The sequence below is a fragment of the Hoplias malabaricus genome, chromosome 10, assembly GCF_029633855.1.
Source record: "Hoplias malabaricus isolate fHopMal1 chromosome 10, fHopMal1.hap1, whole genome shotgun sequence".
NCBI classification, from domain to species: Eukaryota; Metazoa; Chordata; class Actinopteri; order Characiformes; family Erythrinidae; genus Hoplias; species Hoplias malabaricus.
Genome location: NC_089809.1, coordinates 19943753 through 19964457, shown reverse-complemented (window position 1 = coordinate 19964457; position 20705 = coordinate 19943753). Strand labels below are relative to the sequence as shown.

The window sequence follows — 20705 nt, the reverse complement described above, 5'->3', positions numbered from 1 at the left end:
CACCCTGGAGGGGGCACCAGTCCTTCACAGGGCTACATACACTTACACATTCACTCACACACTCACACCTATGGACGCAATCCATCTACCAATGTGTGTTTTTGGAGGAAAACCAGAGCACCCAGAGGAAACTAATCTAACCTGTCTAAATCTGGCCTTTTTATTCTAAAGTAAAATCCAGCAAATGGTAGATGATGTGATACAGATATTATGACATTTGAAGGTGTTTTTACAGTGCTGAGTATGTATCTCAATATTTATGAGGTTTGAGAAGACCCAGTACCCAGGCAAATTTAAATACTGTGAAAGACTATGGGTACAGTGTTGTTGTTTTTATGTATATACATATTTGCCTTGCAAGTAGTTACAGTGCCCTTGTACAATATGTGCATAACCTTTTCTTGTGGCAGTTTATCATGGAAACTATCATACTGTCTTACTGTCCACCGTAGATGTAGTTACAGATATTGTAAGGAACCCATTACACTTACAAGTGAAATTTCCTCTTTGGTAATAGAACAGGGCAAGACTAAAGCAACGTTTTGGCTCCTGACTCTTTTACTATGAGTCCCGGTCTGATCTTTGTAGGGCACTGTCTGTGTGTGAATGCTTAACAGATGTTAATTAAGCGGTTCTCCACTGTTGAACTGCTGCTTCATCCTCAGCCAGACAGCATGCTTTCTCTAGAACTGAGAGCATGACCATCATTATGGGGAAAAGGCCCCATTTCTTCAGCAATACTTTAATAACAGGAAGTCTTGAGAAACATATGTGAGACATGCTTGTAATGGACTATTTGCTAAGATGTGACTGAGGGACTTCTTTATTCTGGGCCAGAGAGATTGGTCTAGAATATTTACCATTTACTGTTTACAAGCATTACATCAATACATTAATTTTCTTTATTTTTGTTTGGTATGTCTTCCTCATAACCGTTAAATTGAGACGTAATGTTCTGTAACACTGCAGGGTTGGAGAACAACGAGGCTTTAAAAGACCACTTTCTATAGGGCACACTGAGATGCCAATCATTAATTCATTCATTTTCTGTAACCGCTTCATCCTCTTCAAGGTCCTGGTGGGCACAAGGCAGGCGCTGGTCCATTGCATACTCACACATTCACTCACACACCAATGCCGATGGACATGTTTCAATAGCCAATTCACCTACCAGCATGCGTTTTTATTCTACAAATTCTGGGAAGAATACAGAGCACCGGGAAGAAACCCACACACACACAGGGAAAACACACCACACTTCTCACTGACAGTGACCCAAGGCGGAGATTGAACTCACAACACTAATTGTTGCGCAACAGTTCTGCCAAGCCATTCATTTTATCCACAAAAAAGAAAAAAAAACATGTTTCCTTTAGACATATTATTTCATTTCCTCAAGCAAATATGTCACGCTAGGGCAGGGAGCATTAAAATAATTTTAGGTGAAGATGATTGCCATGCTGTTCCTGTTAGACTGTGTTGCATGTTTTCCTGGTGTGACTGCAGACTGTTCCATTCACACACACTCTGTGCTGGACCAGGAAGGAGTGTTGGCAAGTCTGCCAGCAATAATGAAACCATTTATTTAGCTCATACTGACACTACGAATGCCTCCTCAGGGTCGCAGTGTGTGTGTGTGTTGCATGTCCAATTTATTGAATGTTTGTGTGTGTATGTGTGATCCGAGGCTGGATTCTCTGTCTCCTGTATGTGAAGGTGTTGTAAATCTCCGTAGTTCCTCGCAGCACGCCCAGTAGCTGCAGTGCACCACTAGAGTCAGTCTAGCCCTCACGCTTTCTCTCCGCTCCTCAAGGCCTTCCTGTCTATTTCCACTCACCATGATGCAGCTTTACTGTTAACATTTCATATAGCACAGCCATGAAACTGACAAGCTTTTGCTTCTACCTGTTGATTTAGGCTTGCTTCCTTAGTTTCTTTTCACATCTGTAATCCACTTTCAACAACAATATTGTGTATTTGGGGTAATGACAATTAGTTTTAATCTTCAATCCTGTATTTAGCAACAAAGATACTAAAGGTACTCTGTAGTCTTTTTGTGTCTTAAATAGTTCATATTCTTTATACCGGCTTGTTGACTGTTGAATGAACATGCCAATGAAAAGTGTCCTCCGAATGTATATTTTAATTTACATCTTTGTTTTTACTTATTTTATATTCTGCCTTCAGGGTTTAAAATACAACTCAGACTTAAAGCATAGCGTCATGAAATCCATATAAATATTATCAATAGTTACTGATATCTAATAATAGATATCATGATTTCTATATAATAATACCATGATTTCTATATATACAATAAATCTATAATAACAGAATATCATGATTTTTAGAGGTAGCTTTACAAATACGGTTTAAAATGTTATTTTTAATAACATATAACCGCATTTCTTTTGTCATTTTATGGTAGCTGTTAGTATAGTATTAAAAATAACAGTTGTCATATTATTCAACAAAAATGGTTAGAAAATTAGCTGAAAATGGCAAGCAAGATGAATTTATTCATCACTGAGTTCCATCAAGTAATAAGTGCTTCAAAAGCATGTGCATTGATTTGTTCTGTTCTTGGAGATAATATCGTATCCAAATCTTGAATGTGTGAGTTTTGGTTTAGATGATTTATATGATTTATAATTGGTTTATGTATTGGTCTATAGATTCAACATTAGTGAGTGTGAATGTAGAATATTAATGCTTATTTTTTAGGTCATTTTTAATACTCCAAAACAAGGTGCCATAAAAAGAGCAGGAGAATAATTTAATATTGAATTACAATAAAACATATTTGTACACCTAATATATTGTCACCTTAAACCTCTATCTAATATCCCACCTTCCTTTGTGCTTCCAGGCAAGCCGGCTATCGCACATAGGGATCTGAAATCTAAGAACATCTTGGTTAAGAAGAATGGCACTTGCTGCATCGCAGACCTTGGCTTGGCTGTGCGCCACGACTCGGCCACGGACACTATTGATATTGCCCCCAACCACCGAGTGGGCACCAAGAGGTAATATGAGTGTTCCTAAGGTCTTCGGACACACTTACTGCCATCCTTTATTTCCTTCATCCCCTGTGCGGGTTGTATTTGTGGTGACCAAAGCCAACACTGAAAAAGGGATCCATTAAAATTAGGAACTCAATCCTGGTCCTTGTGGGCCACTGCCCTGCATCTTGTGGTTTTCTCTTTGCTCCATCACACCCAGTTCTACTTCAGAAAGGGCTGTTAATTAGCTCATTAGTTGCATCAGGTGAGATCAGGAGCAAAAGAATCTATAATAAATGAATAGGACCAGGACTGAGAAGCAGGGCTTTATTCGGATGTGTATATAATTTCCACACATAACATGTACTACACCAACTCCTTTGCCCATTTGCCTAGTTCTGTCAGTAATTGTGTTGATGTAATATATATTGAATTTATGTGAGAGTAATATATATATATATATATATATACATTTAAATTTGAAGTACAGACCAGCACACTGTGGTGATTTCCCTTCTCAAACACCTGATTGACCCTTTACTCCAAGAGTGTTTGAGTGGGGAAATTACCAAAGTGTACTGGACTCCAGGCCTGGAACTGGACACCTCTGGTGTAGCTAATGTGGTTCAAACACACCTCTTTACCCCTCTGTGAAGCCATTCTTACTCTCAGTGGTTTTCAATTGCTTTCAAAGCAGTAGTTAATGAATGAGTTATAGTACAGCTTGAGCTCCAGGCCATCGTCCGTCTGATCCAGGCTGGAGTGAAATAGCTACAGCAGCCAATGTGTGTGAGTCACCACACGGAAACCCACAGCTCATACAAATACGCCTTCTCTCCACTGCAGAGGCCAGCGCGAGAGACTCACACTCACACACACTCATGCGTATATACACCTGACTGCTCACACAGAGCTGAAAATATAATTATTTTTCACCTTTTCAATGAAAGGATTTTTTCAGCATGGTTTCACCACCAAAAGTTTAGCAGCAGAGCTGCAGCTGAAGATTTTAATCAGTGTATGCTCCTTATCTGTTTCTGTTCCTTTAGTTATTTTGAAAGTCCTTGTGCGGATGAACCCGTGGGAGCAAATAATCAAAATGACTTAATTCCATCATTGTTAGATGGTTTAGTGTGTCTTGGGCATTGGCAAAGCAGTGGACAGTGCTAGGGTCAGGAGTTGCAGTTTGAGACACGCGGCCAGGTCCCGGCCTTTTATCTTGCCTCCTGTTTTGCTGTAATGGCCTGACTCTGAAATAACGAAGCCGTGGGAGGCCCTTGGTGACCCCTGAAAGAAGCCAAAAGAACTCTCTTGCCCAGTTGTTGAATCTGCAGCTCCAGTGTGTGCCAAGGTTATGGCCAGACCTCAGGGCACTCATTTATTTTACATCTTCAAGCTGCTTTCTGAAGAAAGCCATTGTAAAACATTGTAAAGATGTTAAAATGCATCATTGTGCTGTTCATCACTGTGAATATTGATCAAGCACTGAAAGACACTCAGTGGAACATGGTGGAACATGGAGTTTAAGGCTGTGCAACAACGTGGGAAGCTGGTCACTTGTTTTTGAAAGATGAATATTGAAACATGAGTACAAATAAATACGAACAATTTGTACTAAAATAAGACATGTTTTAGCAAGACAACCCCAAACACACTACTGAGAAGAAGAAGATATATGCTGCTGTTGTTATCCGCACTGTGGACTGGCCATCTCTGAGCTGAGGCCCCACTGGTGAAGGTGGAGAATATTTTGAACTTTTTAATACTAAATATGTAAAGGAATTATTTGTTTTTAAGAGTGTCTTCCCAGAACCATTAAGTGCTAAGCAGAAACACACCCTGGACAGGGCGTGATCTATCACAGGGCATTACACACTCATGTTTTTCCTTAAACACTCACAAAAATGCACCTTGAACACAGCCAATTCACCTACCAAAAACATGTGTTTTGGACTGTGGGAGGAAACCGACAGACTGGGAGGAGGCTGCCCACAACAAACAAGCTACATGACATCAACGTAATATCGAGAAACCTCTTGGCTTTGTCAATATTAATATATTTAAACTAATTTTTTATTTTACTTGAGGGCAGTGAACTGGACATCACCCTGTAATGTTGTAAATAATTTATATTGAAATATTGAATGTGTGTTTAAAAATCATATTGTTATTGAAACATTATATATTGCGATATATATTGATATTGAATTATTGTCGAGCCCCACTCTCCCCTTTGTAAGGAGGGTACAGAAGGCTTACTTAAATGCTGTGAAATGCAGAGCAGTTCTCAGTTCATATCAAGATGATGCTGTGATTAGTCTCTGAGAGGCCTCAAAGGAGTCTGGCAGTGCCCCATCATTTCCCTGCAGGGCTTAGGCATCATGGGATATCCCGCCACTGCCTGGGCTTAGGTCCCACGCTGCACCTTGCCAGGCCCTGGAGTCTGTTCGGATTAATCAGGCTGTGGGCTCTGACTTTACCCTCCTCTGAATAACTGGGGAGATTAGGACAGCTAACACCATTCCTTCCTGTGAAAGACCACAGAGGAATGGCAGTAGAGCCTAGCTGTTATCTCTTTTCCTTACACTCCCACCCCCAGTGCCACTGGAACAGAGCACTCATACTCTCAAGTGCAATCTACTCTCAAGATTTGCTTCCGAAAGGCTTCGTCTCTCTGACTCATGGACTGTGGAACAGAGATTGTTTGTTTACAGGCATTTGCAAAAAAGCATATTGTTTTTACCCTGTTGTTTTTAATTAGATTCAGAACTAATTATACTTGACGGTACAATGTGCACAGGAAAACACACAATCAATCACGGTTCTGCCAATTCTTCTACTTTTCTGAACAGCAGCAGAGCCAAATGAGTTTCCACATTTTTTAATTATTTATTTATTTTTATTTTAAAATGAGCTTAAGGTGACCCCAAGGGCACATTTATTTCTGAATCAGATGTTTGCCACATTTCCATAATCATAAGTGCAGCATTTAAATCTGATAAGCAACATTTGTGTTTTCTGTTTCAGTTAGTTTTTCCCAACTGTTTCCCAACAGGTATATGGCCCCAGAGGTACTTGATGATTCAATAAATATGAAACATTTTGAGTCATTCAAGAGAGCAGATATCTACGCCATGGGCTTGGTGTTCTGGGAAATTGCAAGCAGATGCTCTATTGGAGGTACCTCAGCTAAAATCAGTCCATTTTAATTTTACTGCATTAGTTTGGTGGTATATTAGGCAGATTATGTTCCTCCTGTGTACCTTTGATCTATCCATTTCTGTATGGATTGAATTGCGTGTTAAGCAAAGTGAGTACAGTAGATATGGGAATGTTTATGCACATTTCTGTTGTTATCTATTTTAACATTGCATCATATATGGAATAAATGTAAAGCACTGACACATTTAGATGTTGTAGGGTTTTTTCTTAAGCCTAAGTGCACTTGTGACCAGCATGTGTTAAATAGGTATGATTTTTTTTTGTTGTTGTTTTGACGTAACACATGTTTTCCTCAGGCATTCATGAAGACTACCAGCTGCCATATTATGACTTGGTGCAATCAGATCCCTCGGTGGAGGAAATGAGAAAAGTGGTGTGTGAGCAGAAGTTACGCCCCAACATTCCCAACAGGTGGCAGAGCTGTGAGGTACGTGTTTCTCTGCATTTTCTGTTGTTTTTGAATAGCAGAGGTGATTCTCATTTGTCTCAATCAGCCAATAAATATATATTTTTTAATTCACACACTATAATGTTTTGTAACATTCATATAATACACACTGCCATTCCAGTAGGATGTAGTACATTAGCATTGTGGGTGATTTGGTTAGTGTTATTTCCAATTCCACCTATAGACAGTAGTGCCACAGAGAACTGGAGAAGGCTTAGTATTTGTATTTGCCAATGAATCCAATAATATTCAATATGCACAACTTTTATGTAATTCATTATAAAATCATATTTGTCTTGGGGGAAACTATTGTTTGAATATTCTTTGAAATTTAAATTATTTGACATAATTTAAATAGTTTGGCATTTAATTAGCATAGGGCTGGCAACAAGGTGTTCGCTTGTTTGTGGTATGGACGATATTATATGGTAACAGGCAAGTCTCTGGTATTTTGCGTAATTTATATGCGAAGTCATTTATCTGGAAAGTAAGCATTTCATAAAAAATAAATAAATAAATAAACAATGCCTTTATATTTTATGCATGTGTTTGTTTATCTGTTTCCAGGGATGCCTTTAAGGACGCTCAGTATTTACAATTACCTTCCAAGACCTAGTTTATCTAATTAATTCTTCATTTAATTAAATCAGTTGCTGCTGATTAAATTTAATCAATGAATGAATTCATTGGCCGCAGTGCAGAGACAAACCAGAAAGCAAATTTGTTCTTCTGATTTGTTCAACATATTAATAACTTTTTGAAAACAACAGACGATTGTGTTTTACAGTATGTGTTTTAATTACAATATTTGTTTATTTAAATCATTTTCTGAAGTGCTATGCATTACAGTATTAACATTTTTACAGCCTATTGACTTGATATGACTTGACTTGACTTGAATGATACAAAGGATCTGATATTCAATACTAGAATATTCCAGTTTACCATGTTGGAGGGATAGGATATATTTCAGGAACACTGCTCATTTTTCCTCCCAGAGAAAACCAGCTTAGAACTCGAGTCTATAGACGTGTCGGCATCTACATTAATACTTCAGCTGTATATTTGTGCTGAGGTGTATGGCCATTGTAATCACGGTATCATGGCTTCTAGGCGGTGGAGCTGCCTCTCCCAGGGGACACGGCATTGTGGAATCTCGGATCTCCAATTCCGATCCAATTGAAATTCCCACATGTGTGTTCTGCACTGTCATTGGAGATGCTGCTCTTCTGTTTGAGCCAAAACCGCAGTCCCCAGGGGAACGGCGCGAGAGAAAGTGTGCTGCCTTTTCAGCTCTCTCAGGTTTCCTTCCTCTGCCATCTCCCATCTATCAAGCCAGCAGCAGGCGTGCTCTCCGCTCCACTTTTATTGGTGTCCTTTTTATTACGCGGGAAGTGACACAATTAGATTAGGCCTGATGCGCTATAATGCAATTCTCTAATCTAATCTGCGTCTGCTAGGCCAAGATCGCTGCCATTCGTTTTTCAAGAGGCGCACTCACACAGTGTCGAACAAGCTAACACACCGCATTTGCTCTCCTTCTTATTCTTCCACAAATGAGCTGAGAGAGATGACTTTATTGTACTGCGGTGTTTGTGGGTTGTGAGTCAACCTCTGGAGCTGAGAACGTGTGCTGTGTTTAGTGGAGTAATGGAAACAGATGGCGCATTGGCATTCCGCTTGTGTTTACCGATCCGGATGTAAACTCCACCTCCTTTGCATGCGTACTGATTTCTGAGCCGTGACCTGGCTGTATTGTCCAGCCCAAGACCTCCTCCTACAGACAGGGCTGCACCCCGGGCTTCACCAGGGCTGATTTTTCAGAACAGCACCACAGTGGAAAAAGGTTTGCTTTATAATGACCTCTCCAAGGAGCTCATACTAAATTTAACCCATGTTTTAAAATTCTGGCCAGGTGTTGCAACATGTCAAGTATGACTCAAAAAGCTTTAATTCCCAGAAACCGGAATACATGCTTAACCTTTTTTTGCTGTAATCCCACGTACAAGTCAGAGAGCGCCTTCAATTTATTTGATTTCCCATGCAGATGACGTACAAGATACATCCATTTTCAGCATGAAATAATTAATCCCCCCTCCCACAAACATACAGGACAAGCATTGTGTCTATATTTGTAATATACTTCACATTTATAATGTTTTATAGTTTTTTTTTTTTCGTTTTTTTTTTTTCATTTGGACTTTTTCTTCAGAATTATCTTCTACTTAATGTAATTTTAACAGGAAATTAAACACATTTTAAAACTGAAGTATACTTTTTGCATGCCCACGGCTAAAATACTGGCTTGAACTCATCAGGAAGAATCCAAATTCCCTTTTACCTTTTCCTGTCCCGTTTTTAAAGCATTTCAGTGGTGCATACTTTCTTCACTGTTTTGCATTTTTAAATGGGCAAGGACATGACGCATTAAAAATTTTATTGAATGAATGCTGCTTGCTCCAAGTGTGTTAATTGGTGAAGAATAAAATGCATCTGCCCAGGCAGAACAAAGTCTATTCATTATAACGGTGTTGTTGTTGTTACTGTAACATGTTAGTCATCAGCACAGCCTTTAATCTGAAACCAGACAAGCCTAATTTGATTTCCAATGTTATGGAAAATATTTGCTAGGGGTGAGGAGCGTTAGTAAGGTTTATTTTATCTTTCAGGGACCTCTGTTCTGCCTTTATTCCATAATGGATGACACAGGGCCAGTTACTTGCTCCAGAATCACCACTATGAGTGGAATTCGAATACATTCTACATACTTTTAGAAGTTTAGCCGTGGTGTTTCTGGACATGTTTTATATTATTCTTACAATAATCAGAAGATCGTGTTATTCAAACCTTGATGTTATTGATCCATGAAAGATTCATTTTACGTACTGAAAGTGTTTGAGGTTTAAACCAAAAATGAGTATGGGGTTCTGGAATTATGGGATGTATTTGCAGTGAGTTGAAGGCTAGTCAGACAGCTCTGGCATTTGTTTAAATATAATCACCTGTCTAAATTTTAAGTCTGAAATTAGTTATTGAATTTACAAACCCCATTTCCAGAAAAGCTGGAATATATTTTAAAGTGCAAATAAAAATAAGAAGTTGTCATTTGAAATTCTTACTGACAAAACACATATGATCATGTTTTTACACACTCTAGGAAAGTTGGGACAGAGGCATGTTTACCACTGTGTTACATGACTTCCCTGTTAATTACACTATTTAATCATTTAGGAACTGAGGATACAAATAGCATTTTGGCTTGATACAAAACTTCAGCTGCACAACAGTCCTCTGTTATCATTGCCTGATTCTCCCCTTCATAATGCACCATAGGAGACAGATCTGGACCTCAGGCAACTCAGTTAAGCACACAGTCTGTCTATGAAACCATATTGTTGTAACGCCAAAACAGGCCTGGCATTATCTTGCTGAAACAGACTACCCAGGATAAGACGTCAGCTTGGCGGCAGCATAAGTCTCTCTAAAAAACTAACTTTGCCTTCGCATCAGTGGAAAGTTTTCACATGTGCAAGTCACCCATGCTGTGGTCACTCTGTACCTCACCCCCTAACCTCATACCTTGAGATAACAGTGTAGATGGTTCCTTTCGTCATTAGCCTGGAACGTGCCATTATTGTTTTTTCATTAAATCAAATTGTAACAAAAGTTCCTTCGACTAGAGCACAAGGTTATGCCACCTGAGATGAGCTTGGACCCAGAGAACTCCACATATGAATTGATGTATCACTTTTTCTTTGCATAAAAGTCTTTTCGCCTGCAAGCCTTGATGCAGTTGTGGACTCTGTTTTTTTTTATTATTACTCCTAAGCACATGTGGCTGTAGTTACTAGTGTAGTATGATATCTCTTTAAGCAGTGCCATCTGAGGATTAGAAGGTCATGCTCATTCAAAAATGGCAGTCAGCTTTACCTTACACGGACTGGTATCTCTCCAGGTTTCCTAAATCTATTGTCAGTATCAAGTATAGTAGATGATAAAAGATCGAAATTATTTACAGCATCACATAGAAAAAATGTTCCGTTTGAAATATTAAAAAATAATCTCAACTGACATGAAGTAATAAACAACAGCTTATTTTTGCTTGCAAAGACTGAGCCTTTTTTATATGCGTTATATTCCCCTGCTTAGAATGTAATGCTACATTTAAAACAGTATGACATGTATTTTCTATAAAATTTTATTTTGCCCCGTCCCACTTTTTTTGGAGTGTATTGCTGGCACCAAATTCTACATTTGTTTATAATACTATCAAGTTTCAAGTCCAAAAAACCAAGCAAAACAAAAACATGGAGGTAAGGTGAACTGACTTCACTAATAACTTTCCTGGTGTATGAGTGAATGAGTGTGTATGTGAATGAATGTCTGTGTGTGGGAGTGAGTGTTTCTATGCCCAGATATGGATTGGCGCTCTGTCCTGGGTGAATCCCTAGTCCGATGCAGTCCTCCAGACGGACAGTCGTTCTTTGTTAGAGTATTCTGTGCGCGTTTGGCTGCCGCTTCTTGCCAGTGTGTGTGTAGATTGAATGTTGAGTGCTGATTGTAAAGCATTCCTTTGGTTTCTACAAAGGCACTATATAAGTGTAACGATAAATATGTAAATAAAATTTTAAAAGGTTGTTGAGTGAGAACACTGGAAATCTGTTCTTTGTAGTTTAGTCAGTTAATGTTTTTTTTTTTTACATTTTACAAAATATTCTATAGTTTTCGGAACCTGGGTTTGTACATTATTTGTGTACCTGGGAGTGTTAAAAATATCTTAATTAAAAGCAGTCATTCATTCATTGTCTATAACCCTTATCCAGTTCAGGGTCGTGGTGGGGTCCGGAGCCCAACAATACATTCAGTCATTGGTTTGCCAAAATGTACTGCTCTGCCCCCATTTTTGTAGATAAACATAACAAATATGTAATAAATATGTACATGTCTTTTGCTTCCAGGCTCCACTGAAAGTTATTTTAAATATAATTCATACAAAACTACAATTTCATATTGAACAAAATAAAGTGATAAACCACATTCGCAGTAGGATTATTACAAAGGACGCGCATATAGTGTGTATACCTTTGCCTTGCTACACCCCACTGCAATTGCTGCCCACCCCCACTTTGGGAACCACTGCATTAAATGACTTGAGGCCATTCCTCCGTACCTAATTTCTAAACCTATTAGAAGTATTGGACCATGCATTTGGAGTTTTCTGTTTAGCTCATTCTGCTGGTTTTCAAAGGCTTTTGGGTCAAAAGTCTGGTGGTCGCTGCAGAAGGTTAATAGTTTGGGCACTTAGCCATTTGCTGTGTGAACCCAGATCACTGTTGTTCTGACTTTAATCAAATTGAGCACATCCAACTGCATTTGGAATTTGTTGCTATTTTTGTCTAATTTGTATCAAACTTTTGATTTGATGACAGCTCTGAGCTTGTGACATGGCAGTACGATTGTGGTCTCTACCCGCCTGATACATCATGGTTCAAACTGTTAGGAAATTCTTTTATTTATTTATTGTGCGATGATTCTGTGCGGTCTGCAGCTATATTTATTTATATCCATTGATCTGATCTGTTCTGACCTTCTTCAGGATTGTCAGTTCAGGATCAGCCTGATAAACACCAAAGGCAATGTTTCCTACCCATTCTCACTCTTTACTAATGGTCAGTAATTTGGGAGTGCAGTGTATAGTAATCTTTTCAAATGATGCTCATAGTGTATAACATTTGCCAAATTAAATGCAGAGCAATTAATATATACTCAAGTAAGGTCAGCAGTGAGCTTTTCAGTTTTCTCAAACTAATGATCCATAGAGCAGAAATCAATGAATACATAAAAATACTAATTTGAATTTTTCCCTGACTCTGCTACATGCCATGAGCAGTGTGGCCTCTAACTTCATAAGGAAGGAATTGAGAAGAACACCAAAACAAATTACTTTGTCCTTTCACTGCTTCCTTTTCTTAATCTTATGTCTAGGATTGCATTGTACATTGTTTCCTCTCTGGTCCTGCCTCTTTATCACCCGGATTAGTCAGGAGCCCCACCCGTTCGTCATCTCTTCCAGGTGTTCCTCGTCTGTGCTCATACTTAAAATACCCCTTTGTTTGCCATGCATTGTTGCTTTCCATGTTCTTGTTTCTTTTGTCAGCGTGTTAGGACTATTCTTTCTAAGTTTTCTGGCTGTTTTCAGTTTCTTAACTGGCATTTAGTTCCGGGTTTTACTCTCTATATTTAGTGCCTGTTGATTTTTGTATTATGGACTAGGGGAATGAATTCAGTGTGCACTTCCATCCTGCCTCCACACTTGCTTTATTACATTGAATAAAAATTGAATGGCAATTAGTTAATTAATTAGATTTTTATATTATGAACTGCATTTACATACTGCTGCTGACCAATGAAAAACAGGTGCCGTTTTTTAATAAGACTACACTCATAAATGATTTACAATCTGCTTATTATTATTCTTAATTATGTTGTATTTGCATTAAAAGTCATTAATAATCATTTAGAAAGTGCAACAGTGATCTGTTTTTTTCCAAATAATGAACCTACATCTACATTGTTAAACCCCAGACCTCTGGATACTTGCTTTGCTTTGTCTTCTCCATCAGTCGATATTAACTCTGTCGGCTTCAGCACTCGTTTGTTAATATGTTTAACCCTTTAACGTGTTTTGGTATAAAGTCTTTTTTACTTTGACTTCCATTGAGAGTTAAGAAGATTTTTTTTCCTACCTTTTCCTGTAAAGTTCCTAAAGCGACAGTATGTATATTAATATATTCTGAACTGACAGGCCTTTACTGATGAATACATTACAATTGATTATGTACATTTCCAGGACACGGCTTGCAGTAATAGGGCCAGGGTTAGACTATATTTAGTCTGTATTTAGCTTAAGAACACAAATGTGGTTTCCAGTGAAAGACTGTGTCTGCTCTGGTTCACTTTAGTAAATAGGGTGACATTTTACAGGTTGTCTTAGGATATAAGTACAAACATTAATGAATTTTTGTTATAAATTAGATTCACTTTTAATAGAAAGAGCAATATGATCTCACACAGGGAATGACAGTGATTCCTTAATCACTCACTCAAGTCCTTTGTTGCTTAAGTTGAATCATTCTAAGGCAGGCCCAGATTTGTTTAGTGGTTCCTCCCCTGGATAATTCTGATATCTTTATCTTTATGTCTCTCTCTAGGCTCTGCGTGTGATGGCTAAGATCATGAGGGAATGCTGGTACGCTAACGGAGCTGCCCGCCTCACAGCTCTGCGGATCAAGAAGACCCTATCCCAGCTCAGTCAGCAGGAGGGCATTAAAATGTAGACCCCAGACCCCGGAGCAACTCACTTTAGAATCGTATCATTTTTTTTTAAATGTTTATTATAAAGGTCATCGTTGATTTGTCTTATCCATGGTTATCGCATTACAATTCTATGTCCTCTCAGCTGAAGACAGAGCGAGAGGACTTGAGCACTATGAATGAAGGTTTGTTTGGATTTTCTTTAGTTTTTTTTTTCTTTTTCCCTTTCTTTTTCTTTGGCTAGCTGCTGAAACCTCACTTTGGGCATCTGAGACTGAGACCCATGGACTCTTTCAGAGCAGGCAAACCCTTTTCAGCCTCACTGTCCAGACGTTTATGCCGCGGTACAAAAAAAAAAAAAAAAAAAGAAAACAAAAAACATGCCCAATTTTGGTCACATCCTCTGTCTTGCCTGGCCGCTGTGCTGTCTGCGATGGCCCCGATCTGGAGCAGCCTGTGATGTTTTATATTCAAGCAAAGCGCCAGACATTCTGACAGTGACTAAGGACATTTTGTGCAGGTCTTAACTTGTGCAGGTGGGCAGCATTCTTGCTTGTGTTTTGCCTTCTGCCAGTCGGGGCTGGGTTCACTGAAGATGTGCTGTGAGATGGAGGGTTTTTTTTTATTTTTGTTTTGTTTTTGTTGTTTGTTTGGTGTAATTTTTCATTATTATTTTTGCTTCCTGACATTAATTATTTAATAGTCAGGTAACCTTAATTATTATTATTTTAAGTTTGCACCTTGTTTTCTATCCTCTCCTTTTTTTCTCCTTGTGTAACTTATTTGTCATAAGGGTCTCTTTTTTTTGGGCAACAAACTGGACATGACCTCATTCAGTCTTGGCAAACATGCTGCGACATATGCAATATAGATAAATACTATCTATTTTCTATCTTAAATGTTCTGCTACTACTACAACTGTTCAACAGCTTCGATGACAACCATGCCCTCCAAGCCAGGTGTTACCGGAAAGTGCCACTGCTTTAAACCAACCTTCCCTCATGATGTGGGCCGGTCCCTTAACTTCGCCGACGGTCTGAACATTTAAGAACGAGGCCAGAGAGCTCAGAGAAGAGTCCACTGTGGATTCTAGTTTCTCTTATGCACACGGAGCGAAGGCTTACAAGGGACCGCCACTCAACAACTTGCTGGTGCCATTTCTTCTGTTTAACATCATCACCATCACCACCACCATCATCATCATCATCCATACCACCTTTGATGTGGCATTGAGGGATGTTCCAGCTCGGACCTCAGTTCATCCTCACCAATGTAGACCACCAGACCTGTTTTGAAAAGGTGATGAACATAGATTTGGGATCAAGTGATGGCCACATTGTTCTCCTGCTCGACCTCTATGGAAATTGCATATTGTTTTTTTTTCTTTTTCGGGGAGAGATTTCTGCAGGATCCGACGTGGCCAAGCTGGCTTTTTTCCCTCTGATGCAGCCTGTTCTGTTGCTCACTGAAACAGTTTGTGAAGCGTATGACAGACAGTTGCTACAATTTGAGTAAACAAAACTACTCTCATAGACGCTCAAACTGTCACTTTATGTGGAAAACTGAAAAGAAAAATAGAAACAAAAACTCAGAGCAGTATGGCTCCTTCAGAATTTTGAAGTTGAACACATCAGCATTACTCAAGTTGCCCTGTAAAGAAATGTATTTTTTGCGCTTTGTTTATTTGTTTGTTGTTTTTTTATGTTGCAAACATGGTGGGGTAAATTCATTTAAATATATAGCAAACGGATATCTACTAAGCCATAGATCTTCCAACATTTTATGGCAACTTTTCATGTAGAATGTAAATTACAACAAAAGAAACCTTGTTGACTTCTTCAAATTTTGAGCAAGCCTTAAGGGACCAATAGAATCGGGGTCATTCTGTGTTTTGTATTTAAAAAAAAAAAAGAAAAGATGAAATGATCATTGTTACAGACTAAGGTTGGTATTATATTTACAGGAAGACTGACATGTAGCACCAAAATTTAGCTTTTTATATTTCTGTAGAGGAAGAAGGGGTACCTTATTGCCACACAAATGAGCTTGCGGTCAGGAAGCAAATATTCAGATATTGTTTTCCGAAGCAGGGTTGAATAACGTGTTTGAAAGCGTGAATACCAGAGTGAATTTGGCTCAGCGGGATGACTGTGGAATGCTCCTTTTTCCTGTAAAGCATCTGTTTTTGAAGATGTAATGCTTGTCGACGCATGGCACCTCATGTTAATCAAGTTGAACTCGTCGTCTTTTCAGTGTCTATTTCTGTCGTATTTTTTATTTGGCACTTTAGAGTGAAATGTAAGTAACGTCCAGTGACCAAGGAGGCCTCTGAATAAGCATGCATGTTTATTTCGAGAGTCCTGCCAGCTGACAGTCATTTTTATGCACAAGCTATTCAAATCTTCAATGCCAAACTGTGGGTAATAATCTGGTTTTTAATTCAGCAATAAGAATGGGTGCATGTTTATTGGTGTGGCACTAGGGTGTTGATTTTTGTGGTCAAACACTAGGATGGATTGTATCTCTGCTGCATTTTCTGCCTCTGTACAGGAGCAAAAGATGGATTTAACAGAATCTCTGTGTGTGCTGAACTGTTTCCAAATGACTATTTGACTTTATGAGCTGTAATGTACTTTTTAGACTGAGCCCCATTCCTGAATGCCCTCTTTCCATTCCACAGTCTTGACTTAAGTGGGCTAACCTTTCATCTTTCTTTTCACGCATCAGATTCAAATTTACGTTGCAGGTCTGTTAATAATTCACTGACGCTTTTTTTCAGGTATCTCACCTGGTGTTGTTTGTCTGTTACTCTACTCTCTCGCTGTGTTACGGTAGATTTAGTAATTAGCACATGTGGAGTGATTTTACACCAACCTACCTGAAGACAAGGATCGCTTCACATATTTTAGTTGCCGACGTATGTCCCATTCCATGTAAAGGAACAGTGCTGTTGAATGGCACACATGCAATGAAAAGTATTACTCTGTTCTTAACTTTTGTTCTTGCTCCAGTGCAGTGATCTGTACCATTTCATTTATCAGAATGGATTCCTGTTGAACGCTAAACAAAACCTGTACAGATCTTGGAATGGTGTAGTGTTACGATGCGTAAATAGGAGTATGTATAAATATGTATATTGTAAATAGATATCTACGTATATGTAAATTGTCTGTTAGCTTTGAGGCCCAGTTGGTCAAAAGAAATTGGACATTTTAAACAGTGAAACCATGCCTCTAGAAAGTGATCTAACTAAAAGAAAATGAGAAAAATGAGAAGATCCTGGAAGAATTTCTCAAGAAGGCCCTTTGAGAGAATGTGAGCTTAATCATACTTTCTGGGACAAACTACTTTTTTTTTTTCTAACAACCCATCATGCCACCGCAAGCCGTTACTGGGCCAACGTTCATCTCTGTCTGACACATTTCTGTCTTAAATCACCAGCAGCCTTTTTTTTTGTTCCAAAATTCAGTGGTGACCTACTTAGCCGCAAAACATGCATATCCAGGTATTCCTCACAGTGACATGCAGGTATACTCTCGGCCCCGAGCAGCCGAAACCACACCAGCTATGACTTAACAGAGAAAAAAAAAAAACCATACCGCTGCACCTCTGGTTCCATGCAAGTAGGCGAGACTGAGAGGGCTCCTCACAAATGGCCCTCAGACCCTTAACCTCTTACTGTCCTGTAGCTAGGAGATTTTCAACTTAAATATGTCAAATACAGGTTATTTAAGGACTAGCGGGTCATTTGGAGCGGGTCCTCATCTCTTTGTCTCTCTCCTGCTCTGGTTCTCTCAGTCTCGCCCCGAGTTGCTGATTTCCCTCTCGATGTCACCGACTTCTGTGCCTCCTCCTAAGCTCATCTGCACCCATGGACATGAACGAGGATACATTCACACCGGCAGGTTACGTTTTTGGTTTACAACCATTTTGGCCGTGTTTTCAGTAGTCAGTGCAGGTGACGGGGAAGTCCTCTTTACGTGACCCAGACTCCAGCATGTCCCACCTGACAATTTAACTGACTGTGCTGTTTATATTCAGTTTTATATGAGGCATTATGCAGTCTCTTTGACCACCATGCACAGACTTTTTTGCACAAAGGACTAGTTGGCTTTTTGCTATTGTTTGGTCTAAAGGTCTAAGCAGACGTAAACGTCTCGCTGAAAAAGTGCGGGGGCGCGAATGTAATGCGCTCCACATTCCCGCAGTGCGCCGCCAGTTGCAGCGCCAACTCGCAGTGTCGTCTCAGTTAAGGTCATGCATATGTCATTTAAGGGCATAACGCAAACACAAACACACGGGTCTTTTACACTTAGTTATGCAAAATTTGTATGGCGTCACAAGTCCTCAGGCTTTACGCTGGCACTCGCCGACTTATTTATTACACTTCAATTCTGTATCTATGCCAACACCCGGACACTGTGAGGAAGACCCTTGAGGGACGGTGGACCGGTAGCACCAAAAATCATGACCAGATCCAGATATTTTGAGGGGGATTTAATGGGGGGGTGGTGAGGAATTCCAAAAGCAGGAGTCTGGGTCACTCAAGGACAGAGAAGCCAACCAAGGTGCTTTTCACTTGGTCAGTGTGTGTGAGTGTGTGTGTGAGTGTATAAGCGTGTGTGTGTGCTGATTGTGAGTACATTGTGGAAAGGTAGAAGAAAGCTTTATCAAGTTTTATTTGGTGCCTAAGTTTGACTATATTCATCATTTGTTTCTTTTTGTATTCCACATAGAATGATGCACTGCATGTGACTGATTTCTAATGTTTGCATCATTTGCTTTTTAAAGAAAAACTATTAAAAGAAAAAAAGATGAAAGGTTTAATTCATACGTTTTAAAAAGGTCAGAAAAAAAATAATCCAGAGAGAAAAACATATATATATATACCTCCTCCGAAGACCAATGTGTTTTTACCTCAGTGTATATATTCTATTTGTTTACTTAAAGTTTGCAATTTTGTTTCTATGAAATGCTAAATTGAAGAATTTCACATTTTGTGTCAATGGTACTTTTATGTGGCATTGTGTCGTTCTTGTGTCCAAAATGGAATATTCTTTCTTTGAACCATAATCTGTACTTTATTTCTTTTATTTTGGTTCTGTCCAAGTTGTAAGTGCTTTACAGACATCAGACTATGTCCTTTTAATGCCTCTTTCTCAACTATGTAGAAAATGCCTTGTGTACTTTCATTTCTAGAAAAAAAGAAGAAAAAAACAAACAAAACACACACAAAAAACAAACAAACAAACAAAAAAAACTGTTGACCAGTGGTCAGTAATGATTTGTTGGCTGAGAGAGCTCTCCTGTGGGATACAGCTGTGTACCCCACTTGATTTATAAAGCATTATGTATAGACTTTTTTATAGCGTGTACAGACGTACAAACGAACAACATAGGGGCATAGGGGAGTGACGCTGATGTGCCATTCTAACATAGTGGACTAGAAATGGGTGTGAATAAAAAGGAAAAAAAATCTCTTTTATCTGTTTTTATTTCATTTATATATTTATTCATTTATTTTTTCTTTAGACTCAAATGTGACCACGTACTTGTTACTACATGTCCGAATATTTGTGGATGCCAACACTCCTATATTCTGAAAGAAAGTGTTTTAATATGGTTGGTTCTACCTCTAGTCTGAGTGGGAAAATAGGATGATGATTCTATGAGGCTTTGATGTGTGAGCTTTCGGCCACACAAACGTTAATGAAATGAGGTACTGCTGTTGGGTGAGTAGTTAAGGATTTCAAACACCACTCCAGCTCATGCCAGAGGTCCTGGATGAATATCCATCACTTCAGAAGGCAGTTTCACTGCAGTGCTGCTGTACTCCTGTAGCCAATACTCAACACTAGATATGGTGTCCATAGGCACATGTGCAGCTGCTGCAGAGCATTCCATTCTTTGGAGATTATACAGATTGTGCAGCCTAAACACCTAAATGAAATACACCTCATATAAGTGGAAATCATTAACTAAACAAAAGACTTTTGTACACACAGTGTAGTGAAATGTTGGGCTTGTTTACTGTGTTCTTTTTGATCACGCTATTTGAGCCTTTCTGAGAATTCATTACAATCTTTTTTAAGAACTTCTAAAAGTTTTATTGGGTTTTAAATATAGCGGTCACAGTGCATACTCTGCTGCATCTTTTTAAATGTATATTTATCTGTGGTGGGTTTTGTAATATTCTTTATTTGAAATGTGCCACTTCTCTGTGGCTTTATTATATTGAGTCAGCTTTGCTCTACCTCCTTCAAAAAAAAAAAAACAGCAGGGGAGGATTTCTACTGCGTTCTACTAGTGTGGTAAAAAGGAATTCACATTTTAAAATGTGGGGCTTTAAAAAGCTTGGCCCACTGTTTCTTCATTTCTTTCCAAGTTAGAAACCTCATTAAAAACTGTAGGGGGAAAAAAAGATTTTATTCCAGAAACGCATTTCTGAAAAGTGGTTTTATAGAGAGTTTTATTTCTTTTTTTCCCCTCATTCGTTCCACGTCGATTCAGAATGAATATTTATGATTTTGTCTCTTACTTCATGCATACAATATTCATGTGTTTTTAATTGGACCTCGATTAGAATGCTAATTCAATCTTTTTGTATTGACCTCCCCAGCATCGACTTGCTCGCCTCTCCCAGTATCTAATTCTCAGTGCAATTGATCGTGAAGTGTTTTAGGAATAGGCTCTGTGCTCAGGGCTTCACTGGGCCTCAT

At 38.9% G+C, this 20705-nt stretch overlaps 1 protein-coding gene across 1 annotated transcript in view; it reads left to right on the top strand.

The window, feature by feature from the left end:
- The window catches only part of tgfbr1b (transforming growth factor, beta receptor 1 b), a 58763-nt gene extending 44127 nt beyond the window's left edge, over positions 1-14636 (top strand). The window contains exons 6-9 of the mRNA XM_066682830.1: positions 2870-3026; positions 6058-6182; positions 6521-6651; positions 13884-14636. Of these exons, the coding sequence (XP_066538927.1) occupies positions 2870-3026; positions 6058-6182; positions 6521-6651; positions 13884-14009 (539 nt within the window). The 3' untranslated portion in view covers positions 14010-14636. The remainder of the gene's footprint in view (positions 1-2869; positions 3027-6057; positions 6183-6520; positions 6652-13883) is intronic.
- The last annotated feature ends 6069 nt before the right edge of the window (positions 14637-20705 follow it).